The 17,769-nt window shown below is 55.3% G+C and overlaps 1 protein-coding gene and 3 gene segments (V, D, J or C); all 4 read right to left on the bottom strand.

Annotated features, from left to right (window-relative positions):
* Nucleotides 1-984: 984 nt before the first annotated feature.
* LOC132222233 (immunoglobulin lambda-1 light chain-like) lies at nt 985-4,742 on the bottom strand. The gene is made up of 3 exons (XM_059677133.1): nt 4,674-4,742; nt 4,221-4,553; nt 985-1,337 (listed from the first exon to the last, which is right to left on the bottom strand). The coding sequence occupies exons 1-3, from the start codon at nt 4,717-4,719 to the stop codon at nt 985-987; spliced, it is 732 nt and encodes a 243-aa protein (XP_059533116.1). The 5' UTR covers nt 4,720-4,742.
* A 1,871-nt stretch (nt 4,743-6,613) lies between these two features.
* Nucleotides 6,614-7,120, bottom strand: LOC132222232 (probable non-functional immunoglobulin lambda variable 5-48). The segment is given in 2 exon segments: nt 6,614-6,966; nt 7,067-7,120. Coding segments are annotated over 2 exon segments (399 nt in total).
* Nucleotides 7,121-10,172: 3,052 nt separating this feature from the next.
* On the bottom strand, nt 10,173-14,311 carry LOC132222231 (immunoglobulin lambda variable 5-39-like). The segment is given in 4 exon segments: nt 10,173-10,397; nt 13,304-13,324; nt 13,808-14,151; nt 14,253-14,311. Coding segments are annotated over 4 exon segments (636 nt in total).
* Nucleotides 14,312-15,984: 1,673 nt separating this feature from the next.
* Nucleotides 15,985-16,485, bottom strand: LOC132222105 (immunoglobulin lambda variable 6-57-like). The segment is given in 2 exon segments: nt 15,985-16,288; nt 16,412-16,485. Coding segments are annotated over 2 exon segments (309 nt in total).
* Nucleotides 16,486-17,769: the final 1,284 nt, after the last annotated feature.

Genomic DNA, 17,769 nt, shown 5'->3' with positions numbered 1-17,769 from the left:
TCTGCATATCTGTGTCCTGTGTTTCTTGTGAGGATTTTCTCAGGTGTCCTAATATTTGTTCATATTTTAAATAAATCTTTACCTACTGTACTTTCTGACTCGGTGTCTTATTTTCGTAACAAATGTGAGATTGTGCTGGGTGTGCAGATTCAGTGAAAGTCTGGGCCGTTGACCTCAGAAACCATCTCATCCTCACCGAGTGGCAACCGCAACAGGAACTTGAAACTTTCTTCTGAATCCCTCTTGTGAGCATGGGCCCTGACCTAAGACCTGAGGAGCCCGAGGGAGAGGAGGGGGTGAGGGAGGCAGCAGCAGAGGAGGGAAGAGGGGGAGGGGGGTGTCACTGAGAGTCTGTGCTGCTTGTGACCAACCTTCTGTGGGTTTGATCAGAGAAGGAGAAGGCGGTGTCCATGACCAGGGTGGACACTACCATATCAGACAGGATGGATCAGTGGTGACACAGGGTTCACACACATGACATTAATGTGTGGGGAACATGGCTGTCTGGGTGACCATGTGCAGGTGCAGACACAGGATGTGAGCTGATAGGAAACATTCGCTGGTCTCGGCCCCTGGCCCCGGCACAGGCTCCTGAACCCTTGTCACTCCCTGGGGGGCGGGCGGCCTTTGCTGATGAGGGGACGCTGGGCGGGCTCCTGGGTGAGGACGGGCCACTGGAGAGACTGGGAAGGATTTAAAGCTTGGAAGCCTCACACCTGCTCCCATTCTCTTGAAGGGGAGAGGGCTCAGGTGCAGTTAGCAAATTCATCAAAACCAAGAAACGGATCCTGGGAACCTTTGATTTATAGGGCAGAAGTTGTGTGATACTCGGGACCTTCCACCTGTGATTGGCACCTTGTGGGCCTGGCCCTTTAGCTGTGGGTACACACCGTCTCCAGGCAGAGGCTCCCACAGACGCTCCTCGCTGAAGGGAGGCTCAGAGGCACCACCTCAGGGCCCAGGGGTTTTGGTCTCACTTCCTCATCATCTGAGACACTGTGGGTAACGGTAGCTGCTCCCACTGCTATGTTCTGAAACGCAGTGATAGTCGGCCTCGTCCTCAGGCTGCAGCCCCGAGATGGTCAGGAGCCCCGCTTTGGCCGAGGCGTCTTTGGATCCAGAGAAGCGGCTGGGGACCCCGGAGCCCTGGTTCTTACTTGAGTCTGATTTATATTCCAGGAGGTACCGGGGAGGGCTCCCTGGCTTCTGCTGGTACCAGGATATCCAGTAACCACTGATATCAGAAACACCACTCAGGGTGCAGGTGAGCCTGGCTGTGGCTCCCGGAGATGCAGAGAGGGAGGCTGGCTGAGTCAGCACCGGCTGGGAGAGGGACCCTGCAGACACAGACACTGTCAGTGATGGGCAGGGACCAGGGGCCGTTTCCCAGGAGCCTGAGCAGGAAGGGAAGAAGCCGGGTCCCAGGCCTGTCCCCACCTGTGCAGTGAGAGAGGAGCGCGAGGAGCAGAGGAGTCCAGGCCATGGTGCTCACAGCCCTGAGCCCACAGTGGGGCTGGGCTGCCCAGGCCTCCTTTTCTCCCCGACCCTCTGCCAGGGGAGGGGCTGCCATGCAAATGGGAGCCCTTCTAGGGACTGCCCAGCCCCTCCCTGGGCCCTGGGGCTGGAGCTCAGCTCACACCCCAGACTGGGGGGCCTGGAGGTGGGCTCACCCCTTGGGGGGCCTGGGAGGAAGCACCTGCTGGAACCACACACAGGTCCCCACTCAGCTGACTGTTTTAAGCCACAGAAGACACAGCTGCTGATTCCCCATCAGTGAGCTCAGGGCCCAACTGCCAGGCCCAGGCTAGTGAATGGTCCTCCCTGAGCAGCTGGTGGCGGCCCACAGCGCCTCCTGCTGGTCACAGGACGCACACCTCCTCATGGACCAAAGCCCAGAGAGCCCAGCTGGGGCCTTCAGCTCCCCAGGTCATTATCTCTATTCACACAGCCATGGTTTGATTTCCAGGGACTTTGATTTTAATACATTGTCGGTGTATACTTCCTCTTATGTATTACTGAACTCTATTTTCCTATCGTGTCTTCAGAGTTTTTATTTGTTTATTTGTGAATAATATCTTGTGTTATTTTCAATTTTTGTATCATGAAAATGGAAGTGGTTGGCACCAGCTCTTGATCAATAAATTTAAGAAGAATCAATATCATAATGAAATTCAGTGTTTCTATCCACAAATTAGGAATACCTGTTTATTTATTCAAGTTTTCTTTCCTGTCTCTTGCAATGTTTTATAGCTTTCGATGTTCAATGCTTTATTTTTCTCAGACGCACCCTTTAGCATTTCTCAGTTATATAACTATGAATGGTGTTGCTTTGTTTTTTAAATGCTGCAATCGGCTCTTTTGGGGGTGTGTCTTCCTGTGCAGAAGCTTTTTAGTTTGATGTAGTCCCAGTCTTATATTTTTGCCTTTACTTCCCCTGCCTTTGGGTTGAATTCATAAAATCTTCTCTAAGACTGAGATCCATAAGCTTAGCATCTGTGTTTTGTTCTATGTAATTTATTGTTATTTTAGGTCTGTGTGAGGTAATTTTTGAACGCGAGGACAGCGGTAATCTGGCTTCATCCTCTGGCCTGTGGCTTCCCCGTTTTCCCAGCACCATTGACGGGAGAGGCTTTCTTCTCTGCGTTGTATGTGTTTTGCTCCTTTGTCAAGAAGCATTTGCCCGTAAACATATGCGTTTATTATTCTGGGCTCTCCGCTCTGTTCCATTGGTCTGTGTGTCTGATTCTTTTCTTTTCTTTTTTGGTCAATACCATGTTGTTTTGATGATCCTTGCCGTGTAGTGTAATTTGAAGTCAGTGTAATTTGTGAATGACAGCTCTGATTTGTTCTTTTTTTCCCGGATGGCATCGGCTCTTTGGGGTCCTGTGAAGGGAGGCGGCTGAGACCGACCTGGTCTGGGACTCCCTAAGGTCACAGGGGGCGCCTGGCAGAGGAACCCAGACTAGGAACAGGTGGCTGGGTTTGCAGCTGAGAGAGTACCCAGCAGACCCTCTCCAGAGCTGCCCTGCAGCGCCCCCTGCTGCCCCAGGCGGGGATTCCTCCAGGTGAGAGAGGAGAGGCCAGGAGCCCAGAGAGGAACCAGCCTTCCTCACACCTTGTCCACAGAGACCCCACTCCCACCCCCACCCCCACCCCAGCAAGGGGAACCAATCAAGGCCTCATCTCTATGCTGCCTCCTCATTGCCATGCCTCAGCCCATCCTTCAAAGTGCTATTCCCTGAGCAGGCTTCCAGGCAGCAACTCTGTGATTTTACAGACTGTGGGATGAGCCCTCAGAACCTGCCCAGAGCGGGAATTTGCCCCCCTCCTGCATAGAAGAAGGAGACTGGATGGAGTCAGGCTGTTTCAGGCTCAAGGGGTACGTTGGCCTGCACTCACCAGAGCTGCTGTTCTTTGGGCCTCACACCCGTCTGCAATGGGAACGGAGAGAGTGTAGAACTTTGTCATGTTTTTCTTTCCCTTTGCATCCCAGGTTTGAACAACCCCTCACGGAGGGAAGCAATGAAGGGAGGTCTCTTATACGTTCATGGGCTTTGTTAAAGGTTAAACATATTCACTGCACACCTGGTCTGGCCACAAGTGTGCTCCACACTCTGCTCAGAGGAGAGTCCGTGCAGTTGGGTCCCGGGTTCTCTGACCTCACGCGAGTTCACTGTGGTTGTTTGTCTGACAGATGGGAGGGCAGAAGCACAGACAGATGCCACCTCTCGTCCCCTTTGTCCAGTTCAATGGCGTGAACAGGAGTCAAAGCCAGAGGCCTCCTCGTCGCTGAGCACATTTCCTGTTCACTTGGCGGTTCTCAGACCCAGGTGGTTCCCCTGCCGCGGTGGGAGGGGGGACTGGAAGATGTCTGCAGGGGTACCTGTCGGCCATGACTTAGAGAAGAGGGTGCTACTGGCTCCTGATGGGTGGAGCACAAAGGATGCTTCTAGACACCCTGCATGCACATGACAGCTTCCCCTGCAGGAGTGAGGGCTCAGAAACCCCGTTCTCACTAACTCACTTCCCTGAAGTGAGCGCAAAGCCATCAGGAGACCATCCGTCAACACATGGGAGGACATGTTCACATTATGGAACTAAAATAGAGGAAATCATGACATTTCACTCTAGCATGGAGGCAGAGACAGGAGAGTGCCCGATCCTGGTGGGTGTGGGAGGAGTGCAGCCCGGACAGCGGGCTCTGGGGGTTTGGGTCTCACTTCCCCATGGGCCTGAATCACTGTGCTTATAGCTGTCATAACCAGACAGACAGTAGTAGTCGGCCTCGTCCTCGGGCTGTAGCCCGGAGATGGTCAGGTGGGCGGCGTTGGAGGAGCTGTCGATGGAGCCAGAGAACCGATCGGGGACCCCCGAGGGTCTTTGGTTATCTTCGTAGATCACCATGGTGGGGGCCCTGCCCGGGCGCTGCTGGTACCAGTGCACATAGCTGCCATCAATGCTGCCGCTGCTGCGGGTGCAGGAGATGACGGCCTTCTGTCCCAGAGACCCCGACACAGAGGGGGGCTGAGTAAACACAACCTCCGCCCAGGATCCTGCAAGGAGGGGCAACACAGACATCAGAGGGGACAGCGCAGCCTGACCCAGGGAGGGAGGGAGAGGTCATGCTCCCGGGTGACAAACAGGTGCCCCCCCAGACCCTCCTCAGGCAGCACCTGCGCAGTGAGCCAGGAGGGCGAGGAGAAGGGGAGCCCAATCCATGGTGCACACGCCCCACACTCTGCTTCCTGAGCCGCACAGCCAGGCTGAGCCCTCACCTTCTTATGAGCCCTGATCCCCAGGGGGAGGCTCCATGCAAATCTCCCCCTGTCTGCAGGCTGCTCAGCTCCTCCTTCGCACTTGGCCTTGGTTCCACCAGAGAGAAAAGCCTGCGATGGGGCCTTATTCCCACAGAAGCCCTGCCTGAGGCTGGGGGCGGGGCGGGAGGGGGCACAGCTGAGCTACTGGGGAACAGCCAGCAGGGGCTTCTACCACAGCGCCCCCTGGGGGACACAGGGCGCAGGTCATTCCTTGGGGAGTGAGAGGGAAGGATGAGGAGGAGAGGGTGCAGGCCAGGGGTGCACAGCTGGGCCCAGAGTGGACTCAGGCAGCCCCGTGCCCCCCTGGCAGCCCCGTGCCCCCCTGGCAGCCCTGTGCCCTCCTGGCCGCCTTGCCCAGGAAAGGGCTGGTCGTGGAGGTCTGGCCCCACTTCCTTCTGGCCGCCCCTCTCCGTGCGCAGTCATAAGGCCCTGGGCTCCATCTCTGTTTGGAGGAGGCGGACAGCTGGTCCCGCTGTCCCCTGGGAGCAGCCTGGGAGAGGCCGCTGCTGGGCAGCCCCTGTCGGGAGGTGGGGGCAGGAGCTTCTGCTCAGAAGCCTCTGGGCCCCCATGTCCCTCTGTGAGCACAGAGCTCAGTCCCAGGCTGGGCGGTGCCTGACCTTCCCGCACGGGGCCTCCCTCAGCCCCTGATGGCCCTGCGGGTCCTGCCCCTCCTGCCGCAGTCACGCTCTGGCCTGTCCATGGCTCTGCCTTCCTGTCCTCTGCCCTGGCCGCTGGCTGGTCACAGGGATTTAGAAGCCTGTGTGGCCAGAGCTGAGACCACTTCCAATGGGACTCAGATTGGTGTGTGTTTGTTGATCCTCACCGGTGGGTATGTTCCCATTGATGTTTAGGGAGAGTGGATGGGAGAGGGAGAGACAGAGAGAAACATCGAGGTGAGAGAAATACATTGATTGGTTGCCTCCTGCAGGTGCCAAGCAGAATCTGGGCCAAGGAGGAGCCTGCACCGGATGTACCTGCCCTTGACCAGAATCAAACCCAGGAACCTTTGGTCCACGGGCCAACACTCTATCCACTGAGCAACACTGGCTAGGGGCTAATGTGACTAATATCAATATATTTAGTGTGCTGTAGACACTGATATCTTAAGGAGAAAAATTCAGTAAATAAATAAGAAGCAAGTGGAACGATCCTGGAGAAGTGAGCTGCTGCCTGACAAACCCTCCATTTAGGATGGAAAGGGAGTTAAAAAAGCGGATTTTTCCAGGCAACGTTACCTCTCCATCTTTTCTGCTTTACCTTAAATATTTCTTAATTTTTCAATGACAACAGGAATTTGTCACTTTTCCCTGAAACCCTCCCGTGAGGATGGAGTTAAGAGCTGAGGAGCCCGAGGGAGAGGAGGGGGTGAGGGAGGCAGCAGCAGAGGAGGGAGGAGCGGGAGGGGGGTGTCACTGAGAGTCTGTGCTGGTTGTGACCAACCGTCTGTGGGTTTGATCAGAGAAGGAGAAGGTGGTGTCCATGACCAGGGTGGACACTAACATATCAGACAGGATGGGTCAGTAGTGACACAGGGTTCACACACATGACATTAATGTGTGGGGGAGCATGGCTGTCTGGGTGACCATGTGCAGGTGCAGACACAGGGTGTGAGCTGATAGGAAACATTCGCTGGTCTCGGCCCCTGGCCCCGGCACAGGCACCTGGAACCCTTGTCACTCCCTGGGGGACGGGCGGCCTTTGCTGATGAGGGGACGCCGGGTGGGCTCCTGGGATTGACACCCAAAGTGCAGGCAGCCCTCACTTCTGGACCCAGGGGTTTTGGTCTCACTTCCTCGTCATCTGAGACACTGTGTGTAATGAAAGCTGCTCCCACTGCCATGGAATGTAGCGCAGTAATAGTCAGCCTCGTCCTCGGGCTGCAGCCCCGAGATGATCAGGAGCCCCGCTTTGGCCGAGGCGTCTTTGGATCCAGAGAAGCGGCTGGGGACCCCGGAGCCCTGGTGCTTATCTGAGTCTGATTTAAAATTCAGGAGAAACCGGGGAGGGCTCCCTGGCTTCTGCTGGTACCAGGATATCCAGTAACCACTAATATCGGAAACACCACTCAGGGTGCAGGTGAGTGTGGCTGTGGCTCCCGGAGATGCAGAGAGGGAGGGCGGCTGAGTCACCGCAAACTGGGAGAGGGACCCTGCAGACACAGACACTGTCAGTGACGGGCAGGGACCAGGGGACGTTTCCCAGGAGCCTAAGCAGGAAGGGAAGAAGCCGGGTCCCAGGCCTGTCCCTACCTGTGCAGTGAGAGAGGAGCGCGAGGAGCAGAGGAGTCCAGGCCATGGTGCTCACAGCCCTGAGCCCACAGTGGGGCTGGGCTGCCCAGGCCTCCTTTTCTCCCCACCCTCTGCCAGGGGAGGGGCTGCCATGCAAATGGGGGTCCCTCCAGGGACTGCCCAGCCCCTCCCTGGGCCCTGGGGCTGGAGCTCAGCTCACACCCCAGACTGGGGGGCCTGGAGGTGGGCTCACCCCTTGGGGGAACCTGGGAGGAAGCACCTGCTGAGACAGCACATCACTGAGCACAGGGCCCAGCCACAGGCCCAGGCTCCTATTAGTTAAGGTCCTTTTTTTTTTTTTTTTGTGGGTTTTTTTTTGTTTTTTTTTTAATTTTTTTTTTTATTAGTTAAGGTATTACAAGTGTGTCCTCATCCCCCCCATTAACCCCCAACCTCCCCCCACACACACAAACTCATGCTCCCATCCCCCCGTTGTCCATGTCTATTGGTTTGGCTTATATACATGTATACAAGTCCTTCTGTTGATCTCTTCCCCTTACCCCCGCTCTCCCCTACTTTCCTTCTGGGGATTGATAGCCTGATCGCTGTTTCTCAGTCTTTGGGTCTGTCCCTTTTCATCAGTCTATGTTGTTCTCTATAATCCACAAATGAGTGAGATCATGTGGTATTTATCTTTCTCTGACTGGCTTATTTCACTTAGCATAATGCTCTCCAGTTCCATCCATGCTGTTGCAAAAGGCAAGAGTTCTTTTTTTTTTACCGCAGCATAGTATTCCATTGTGTAGATGTACCACAGTTTTCTAATCCACTCATCTGCTGATGGGCACCTAGGCTGTTTCCAAATCTTAGCTATGGTGAATTGTGCTGCTATGAACATAGGGGTGCATATATCCTTTCTAATTGGTGTTTCTGGTTTCTTGGGATATATTCCTAGTAGTGGGATCACTGGGTCAAATGGGAGTTCCATTTTTAGTCTTCTGAGGTAGCTCCATACTGTTCTCAACAGTGGCTGCACCAGTCTGCATTCCCACCAGCAGTGCAAAAGGGTTCCTTTTTCTCCACATCCTCTCCAACACTTGTTGTTTGTTGATTTGTTGATGATAGCCATTCTGACAGGTGTGAGATGATAACGCATTGTCGTTTTGATTTGCATCTCTCGTATAATTAGTGACTTTGAGCAGGTTTTCATATGTCTTTCGGCCTTCTGTATGTCCTCTTTTGAAAAGTGTCTATCTAGGTCCGTTGCCCATTTTTTTATTGGATTGTTTATCTTCCTTTTGTTAAGTTTCATGAGATCCCTGTAAATGTTGGAAATTAAACCCTTATCGGTGGTATCATTGGTAAATATGTTCTCCCATGTAGTGGGTCTTCTTGTTGTTTTTTTTATGGTTTCCTTTGCTGTGCAAAAGCTTTTTATTTTGATGTAGTCCCATTTGTTTATTTTCTCTTTAGTTTCCATTGCCCTAGGAGCATTATCAGAGAAGAAATTTCTTCAGCATATGTTTGCGATTTCGCTGCCTGTGGATTCCTCTAGTATTTTTATGGTTTCCCGTAGTTAAGGTCCTTAATGTGCAGCTGCATTGAGACGACAGGGCAGTCCCACAGCGCCCCCTGCTGGTGGCAGCACACACCTGCCCTTGGCACAAAGCCCTGAGAGCCCAGCTGGTCCTGCAGCTCAGCGGGGACTGTCTCTGGCCCCACATCCTGGCCTGGTCCCAGGGGCTGTGGCTCTGATGCCCTGTAGCTTCCCTGCAGCGCCTCACTCCCAGGAGGAGTCCCATCTGTGGGAGGAGCCATCATGGACACACAGGACAGATTGATTGGTTTCCCCTCCAGTGAAGATGGTGCAAAAGTCAGTGCACAGTGACCCTCATGCCCGACGTCACAGCCCAGGGACACCTTCCTCGGGTTACTGGGACTCACAGGGCTGCTCAGGGAATTTCCTGGGAACACACTCAGGGGCACGTTCAAAGGAGGACTTTCCACCAGACCTTTCACGTCATGAGATGCATGTGCAGGTCCATGGAGATGGGATGCGATGGACTCAGACACATCATGGCTTCTGCAGGCCTCACAGCGGCCAGTGGAAGGTGTCACAGCACCTTCATTTCAGGAACTTCCTTTTTATCACGTGTGCACTGATCAGCATTTCTGTGTCCTGTGTTTCCTGTTAGGATTTTCTTAGTTGTCCTAAAAATTTTTTATATTTAAATAAAACTTTATCTACTGTACTTTCTGACTCATTGTCCTATTTTGTGACAAATATGAGATTGTGCTGTGTGTGCAGACGTGGTGAACGTCTGGGCAGTTACCGCAGAAACCATCACAACCTCACTGAATGGAAAACACAGCAGAAACTTGTCATTTTTCCCTGAAACCCGCCCTTGAGGATGGAGTTAAGAGCTGAGGAGCCCGAGGGAGAGGAGGGGGTGAGGGAGCAGCAGAGGAGGGAGGAGGGGGAGGGAGGGTGTCACTGAGAGTCTGTGCTGGTTGTGACCAACCGTCTGTGGGTTTGATCAGAGAAGGAGAAGGTGGTGTCCATGACCAGGGTGGACACTAACATATCAGACAGGAGGGGTCAGTGGTGACACAGGGTTCACACACATGACATTAATGTGTGGGGAGCATGGCTGTCTGGGTGACCATGTGCAGGTGCAGACACAGGATGTGAGCTGATAGGAAACATTCGCTGGTCTCGGCCCCTGGCCCCGGCACAGGCTCCTGAACCCTTGTCACTCCCTGGGGGGCGGGCGGCCTTTGCTGATGAGGGGACGCTGGGTGGGTCCTGGGTGAGGACGGGCCACTGGAGAGGCCGGGGGGATTAGAAGCTTGGAAACCTCACACCTGCCCCCCATTCGCTTGAAGGCTGAGGGCTCAGGTGCAAATTCATCGAACCGAAGGGAGGGGTCCTGGGAACCTTTGCTGTATGGCCAAGAGGTTGTGTGAAACCTGGGACCTCCCACTTGTGATCGGCACCTGGTGGGACTGGCCCTTTAACTGCGGGCCCAACACCATCTCCAGGCAGAGGCCCCCACAGAAGCTTTTCTCTGAAGGGAGGCTCAGAGGCACCACCTTTGAGCGCAGGGGTTTTGGTCTCACTTCCTCGTCATCTGAGACGCTGTGCGTGACTAAAGCTGCTCCCACTGCCATGTTCTGCAGCACAGAAATACTCAGCCTCGTCCTCAGGCTGCAGCCCCGAGATGAGAAGGACCCCCGCTTTGGCCGAGACGTCTTTGGATCCAGAGAAGCGGCTGGGGACCCCGAAACCCTGGTTCTTACTTGAGTCTGATTTATATTCCAGGAGAAACCGGGGACGGCTCCCTGGCTTCTGCTGGAACCAGAGTATCCACTTATCACTAATATCGGAAACACCACTCAGGGTGCAGGTGAGCCTGGCTGTGGCTCCCGGAGATGCAGAGAGGGAGGGCGGCTGAGTCAGCACCGGCTGGGAGAGGGACCCTGCAGACACAGACACTGTCAGTGATGGGCAGGGACCAGGGGACGTTTCCCAGGAGCCTAAGCAGCAAGGGAAGAAGCCGGGTCCCAGGCCTGTCCCTACCTGTGCAGTGAGAGAGGAGCGCGAGGAGCAGAGGAGTCCAGACCATGGTGCTCACAGCCCTGAGCCCACAGTGGGGCTGGGCTGCCCAGGCCTCCTTTTCTCCCCCACCCTCTGCCAGGGGAGGGGCTGCCATGCAAATGGGGGTCCCTCCAGGGACTGCCCAGCCCCTCCCTGGGCCCTGGGGCTGGAGCTCAGCTCACACCCCAGACTGAGGGGCATGGGGATGGGCTCACCTCTTGGGGGGCCCTGTGAGGGAGCACCTGCTGAGACAGCACATCACTGAGCACAGGGCCCAGCCACAGGCCCAGGCTCCTATTAGTTAAGGTCCTCAATGTGCAGCTGCATTGGGACCACAGGGCGGTCCCACAACCCCCCCCCCCCCCTGCTGGTGGCAGCACATACCTGCCTTGGCCCAAAGGCCTGAGAGCCCAGCTGGTCCTGCAGCTCAGGGAGGACTGTCTCTGGCCACACATCCTGGCCTGGTCCCAGGGGCTGTGGCTCTGATGCCTTGGAGCCTCCCTGCAGCGCCTCACTCCCAGGAGGAGTCCCGTCTGTGGGAGGAGCCATCATGGACACACAGGACAGATTGATTGGTTTCCCCTCCAGTGAAGATGGTGCAAAAGTCAGTGCACAGTGACCCTCATGCCCGACGTCACAGCCCAGGGACACCTTCCTCGGGTTACTGGGACTCACAGGGCTGCTCAGGGAATTTCCCGGGAACACACTCAGGGGCAAGTTCAAAGGAGGACTTTCCACCAGACCTTTCAGGTCCTGAGCTGCATGTGCAGGTTCACGGAGATCTGATGCGATGGACTCAGATACATCGTGGTCCCTCAGGCCTCACAGTGGCCAGTGGCAGGGGTCACGGCTCCTTCATCAGGAGCTGACTGTTTATCACGTGTGCGCTGATCTCCATTTCTGTGTCCTGTGTTTCCTGTTAGGATTTTCTTACTTGTTCTAACATTTCTTTATATATATATGTATGTAATATGCTAATTAGCCCGTACGCCTTAACAGTCACCACAGTTCAGGAGAAGGCTGCATGTGCAGGAGAGGCCCAGAGTGGACATTGACATGGGCCTGGGGTGCTCCAGCCGGGGCGCACCAGGAGTCCCGTTCTGCACATGCGCTGTAAAGGAAACACCTTTTTTGAACGCTCATTGGCTAAGCTCCCTGTACACCACTCTCAGTGTCTTCCTAACTTGTGTAATAAGAATCCAAGAAGGTGGTCGAAGGTTTTCCCACCCCACTCCTGGAGGAAAAAATGAAGGTCCGCTGCTGGAGGGGCTAAGAAATGTCATATCCTGCCCTAGCCAGTTTGGCTCAGTGAATAGAGCCTCGGCCTGCGGACCACAGGGTCCAGATTCGATTCTGATAAAGGGCATGTACCTAGGTTGCAGGATCCTCCCTGGCTGGTGCCCAGGTCAGGGCTCATGCAGGAGGCAACCAATCGAAGTGTCCCTCTCACATCGATGTTTTTCTCTGTCTTTCCCTCTCTCTTCCATGATCTCTAAAAATCAATGGGAAAATATCTTCAGATGAGGATAAAAAAAAAAAAGAAGGAAAGAAATGTCATATCCTATGAAAGAGACATCTTGAAAAATGTCTGAAGAAAGTTGTCATTTTTTCGTGGTGAAGGGACTGGAGTCTGTGTTGATGAAAACACCTCCGCGGCTTTGGCAGCCGGAAGTGGAGGCAGCAGCGGGGTGATGAGGGTGACACCGTCCCCTGATCAGCCGGTCACCTCCCACAGAGGGAGGCCACACTCAGGCTTAAGCCATCAGTAGGACATTCCCTGAGGGCTCCCGGACTATGAGAGGGGACAAGCTGGGATGAGGGACAACCCTCCAGTGCACAAATTTCGTGCACCGGGCCTATAGTTTTAAATAAAACTTTACCTACTGTACTTTCTGACTCATTGTCCTGTTTTACTGACAAATGTGAGATTGTGATGTGTGTGCAGATGTGGTGGACGTCTGGGCAGTTGAATGCAGAAACCATCACATCCTCACTGAATGGAAACCACAGCAGGAACTTGTCTCTTTGCCATGAAACCGTGTAAGGTGAACATGGAGTTAAGACCAGAAGAGCCCAAGGGAGAGATGAGGAGGTGAGGGAGGCAGCAGCAGAGGAGGGAGGAGGGGGGGGAGGGTGTCACTGAGAGTCTGTGCTGGTTGTGACCAACCTTCTGTGGGTTTGTTCAGAGTAGAAGAAGGTTGTGTCCATGACCAGGGTGAACACTAACAAATCATATATGATGAATCATTAGTAACACAGGGTCCACACACATGACATTAATGTGTGGGGAACATGGCTGTCTGGGTGACCATGTGCAGGTGCAGACACAGGATGTGAGCTGATAGGAAACATACGCTGGTCTCGGCCCCTGGCCCCGGCACAGGCTCCTGGAACCCTTGTCACTCCCTGGGGGGCGGGCGGCCTTTGCTGATGAGGGGACGCTGGGTGGGTCCTGGGTGAGGACGGGTCACTTGGGAGACCGGGGAGGGTTAGAAGCTTGGAAGCCCCTCACCTGCCCCCCATTCGCTTGAAGGGGAGAGGGCTCAGGTCAGTTAGCAAATTCACTGAACCGAAGGGAGGAATTGTGGGAAACTTTGCTGTATCACCAAGAAGTTGTGTGATAGTTGGGACCGCCCCCACCCCCGACCTGGGATTCTCACCTTGTGGAACTGGCCCTTTAACTGTGGGTCCAACACAATCTCCAGGCAGAGGCCCCCATAGACTCTCCTCGCTGAAGGGAGGCTAAGGCTAGCATCCCTGGGCCCAGGGGTTTTGGTCTCACTTCCTCGTCATCTGAGACACTGTGAGTAACGGTAGCTGCTCCCACTGCCATGGTATGTAGCACAGATTGTGTGCATGACCAGGGTGGACACTAACATATCAGACAGGATGGGTCAGTAGTGACACAAGGTTCACACACATGACATTAATTGTGGGGGAGCATGTCTGTCTGCGTGACCATGTGCAGGTGCAGACACAGGATGTGAGATGATAGGAAACATACGCTGGTCTCGAACCCGGGCCCCGGCACAGGCTCCTGAACCCTTCTCACTCCCTGGGGGAAGGGCGGGCCTTTTCTGATGAGGGGACGCTGGGTGGGCTCCTGTGATTAAAATCTAAGAACAGACAGTCATCACCTCTGGTCCCAGGGGTTTTGGTCTCACTTCCTCGTCATCTGAATCACTGTGACCATTGCTATGATATGCAGCACAGTAATAGTCAGCCTCGTCCTCAGGCTGCAGCCCCGAGATGAGCAGGAGCCCTGCATTGGCCGAGGCGTCTTTGGATCCAGAGAAGCGGCTGGGGACCCCGGATCCTTGGCCCTTATCTGAATCTGAGTAGTAATTCAGGAGGTACCGGGGAGGGCTCCCTGGCTTCTGCTGGTGCCAGGTTATCCTGTATATGCCAACATTGAAGCCACTGCTCAGGGTGCAGGTGAGTCTGGCTGTGGCTCCCAGAGATGCAGAGAGGGAGGGCGGCTGAGTCAGCACCGGCTGGGAGAGGGACCCTGCAGACACAGACACTTGTCAGTGATGGGCAGGGACCAGGGGACGTTTCCCAGGAGCCTGAGCAGGAAGGGAAGAAGCCGGGTCCCAGGCCGGTCCCTACCTGTGCAGTGAGAGAGGAGCGCGAGGAGCAGAGGAGTCCAGGCCATGGTGCTCACAGCCCTGAGCCCACAGTGGGGCTGGGCTGCCCAGGCCTCCTTTTCTCCCCCACTCTCTGCCAGGGGAGGGGCTGCCATGCAAATGAGAGTCCCTCCAGGGACTGCCCAGCCCCTCCCTGGGCCCTGGGGCTGGAGCTCAGCTCACACCCCACACTGAGGGGCATGGAGGTGGGCTCGCCCCTTGGGGGCCCTGGGAGGAAGCACCTGCTGGGACCACACACAGGTCCCCACTCAGCTGACTGTTTTAAGCCACAGAAGACACAGCTGCTGATTCCCCATCAGTGAGCTCAGGGCCCAAATGCCAGGCCCAGGCTCTTGTTAGTGAATGGTCCTCACTGAGCAGCTGGTGGAGGCCCACAGCGCCTCCTGCTGGTCACAGGACACACACCTCCTCATGGACCAAAGCCCAGAGAGCCCAGCTGGGGCCTTCAGCTCCCCAGGTCATTATCTCTATTCACACTGCCATGGTTTGATTTCCAGGGACTTTGATTTTAATACATTGTCGGTGTATACTTCCTCTTATGTATTACTGAACTCTATTTTGTAATCGTGTCTGCAGAGTTTTTATGTCTTTATTTGTGAATAATATCTTGTGTTATTTTCATGTTTTTGTGTCAGGAAGTGGTTGGCACCATCTCTTGATCAATAAATTTAGGAAGAAATAATATCGTAACCAAATTGAGAGTTTCCATTCACAAATCAGGAATACCTGTTTATTTATTCGAGTTTTCTTTCCTTTCTTTTGCAACGTTCTATAGCTTTCCATGTTCAATACTGTTAGTTTTTCTCAGACTGTTACCAGGCTCAAGGGGTACGTTGGCCTGCAGTCCCCTGAGCTGCTGTTCTTTGGGCCTCACACCTGTCTGCAATGGGAACGGAGAGAGTGTAGAACTTTGTCATGTTTTTCTTCCTCTTTGCATCCCACGCTTGAAAACCCCTCACGGAGGGAAGCAATGAAGGGAGGTCTCTTATACGTTCATGGGCTTTGTTAAAGGTTAAACATATTCACTGCACACCTGGTCTGGCCACAAGTGTGCTCCACACTCTTCTCAGAGGAGAGTCCGTGTAGTTGGGTCCCAGGTTCTTGACCTCACGCGAGTTCACTGTGGTTGTTTGTCTGACAGATGGGAGGGCAGAAGCACAGACAGATGCCACCTCTCGTCCCCTTTGTCCAGCTCAATGCCGTGAACAGGAGTCAAAGCCAGAGGCCTCCTAGTCGCTGAGCACATTTCCTGTTCACTTGGCGGTTCTCAGACCCAGGTGGTTCCCTGCTCCGGTGGGAGGGGGGACTGGGAAATGTCTACAGGGGTACGTGTCGGCCATGACTTAGAGAAGAGGGCGCTGCTGGCTCCTGAGGGGGGAGCCCTGGGATGCTTCTAGACGCCCCACATGCACATGACAGCTTCCCCCGCAGGAGTGAGGGCTCAGAAACCCCATTCTCACTAACTCACTTCCCTGAAGTGAGCGCAAAGCCATCAGGAGACCATCTGTCAACACATGGGAGGACATGTTCACATTATGGAACTAAAATAGAGGAACTCATGAAAATTCACTCTAGCATGGCAGCAGAGACAGGAGAGACCCCGATCCTGGTGGGTGTGGGAGGAGTGCAGCCCAGGACAGCGGGCTCTGGGGGTTTGGGTCTCACTTCCCCACGGGCCTGAATCACTGTGCTTATAGCTGTCATAACCAGACAGACAGTAGTAGTCGGCCTCGTCCTAGGGCTGCAGCCCAGAGATGGTCAGGTGGGCGGCGTTGGAGGAGCTGTCCACGGAGCCAGAGAACCGATCGGGGACCCCCGAGGGTCTTTGGTTATCTTGGTAGATCACCATGGTGGGCGTACTGCCCGGGCGCTGCTGGTACCAGTACACATAGTCGGCCCCGATGCTGCCGCTGCTGCGGGTGCAGGAGATGACGGCCTTCTGTCCCGGAGACCCCGACACAGAGGGGGGCTGAGTAAACACAACCTCCGCCCAGGACCCTGCAAGGAGGGGGCAACACAGACATCAGGGGGACAGCACAGACCCCTGGTCCAGGGAGGGAGGGAGAGGCCATGCTCCCGGGTGACAAACAGGTGCCCCCCCAGACCCCCCTCAGGCAGCACCTGCGCAGTGAGCCAGGAGGGCGAGGAGAAGGGGAGCCCAATCCATGGTGCACACGCCCCACACTCTGCTTCCTGAGCCGCACAGCCAGGCTGAGCCCTCACCTTCTTATGAGCCCTGATCCCAGGGGGGGGCTCCATGCAAATCTCCCCCTGTCTGCAGGCTGCTCAGCTCCTCCTTCGCACTTGGCCTTGGTTCCACCAGAGAGAAAAGCCTGAGATGGGGCCTTATTCCCACAGAAGCCCTGCCTGAGGCTGGGGGCGGGGCAGGGAGGGGGCACAGCTGGGCTACTGGGGAGCAGCCAGCAGGGGCTTCTACCACAGCGCCCCCTGGGGGACACAGGGCGCAGGTCATTCCTTGGGGAGTGAGAGGGAAGCAGGAGGAGGAGAGGGTGCAGGCCAGGGGCTCACAGCTGGGCCCAGAGTGTAATCTGGCAGCCCCGTGCCCCCTGGCAGCCCCGTGCCCCCCTGGCAGTCCCGCGCCCCCCTGGCCGCCTTGCCCAGGAAAGGGCTGGTCGTGGAGGTCTGGCCCCACTTCCTTCTGGCCGCTCCTCTGCCTGCGCAGTAATAGGGCCCTGGGCTCCATCTCTGTTTGGAGGAGGCGGACAGCTGGTCCCGCTGTCCCCTGGGAGCAGCCTGGGAGAGGCCGCTGCTGGGCAGCCCCTGTCGGGAGGTGGGGGCAGGAGCTTCTGCTCAGAAGCCTCTGGGCCCCCATGTCCCTCTGTGAGCACAGAGCTCAGTCCCAGGCTGGGCGGTGCCCTGACCTTCCCGCACGGGGCATCCCTCAGCCCCTGATGGCCCCGGGGCTCCTGCCCCTCCTGCCGCAGTCACGCTCTGGCCTGTCCATGGCTCTGCCTTCCTGTCCTCTGCCCTGGCCACTGGCTGGTCACAGGGATTGGAAAGCCTGTGTGGCCAGAGCTGCGACCACTTCCAATGGGACTCAGATTGGTGTGTGTTTGTCGATCCTCACCGGTGGGTATGTTCCCATTGATGTTTAGGGAGAGTGGATGGGAGAGGGAGAGACAGAGAGAAACATCGATGTGAGAGAGACACTTCTATTGGTTGCCTCCTGCAGGTGCCACGCAGAATCTGGGCCAAGGAGGAGCCTGCAATGGATGTACCTGACCTTGACCAGAATCAAACCCAGGAACCTTTGGTTCACGGGCCGAAACTCTATCCACTGAGCCAAACCAACTAGGGACTAATGTGACTAATGTTAATATATTCAGTGTGCTGTAGACACTGATATCTTAAGGGGAATAATTCAGTAAATAAATAAGAAGCAAGTGGAACGATGCTGGAGAAGTGAGCTGTTGCCTGAGAAACCCTCCCTTTAGGGTGGACAGGGCGGTCAAAAAGCA

The sequence above is a fragment of the Myotis daubentonii genome, chromosome 19 (assembly GCF_963259705.1).
Source record: "Myotis daubentonii chromosome 19, mMyoDau2.1, whole genome shotgun sequence".
NCBI lineage: Eukaryota > Metazoa > Chordata > Mammalia > Chiroptera > Vespertilionidae > Myotis > Myotis daubentonii.
The sequence above is the reverse complement of the archived record's forward strand: the minus strand, read 5'-3'. Positions and strand labels throughout refer to the sequence as shown.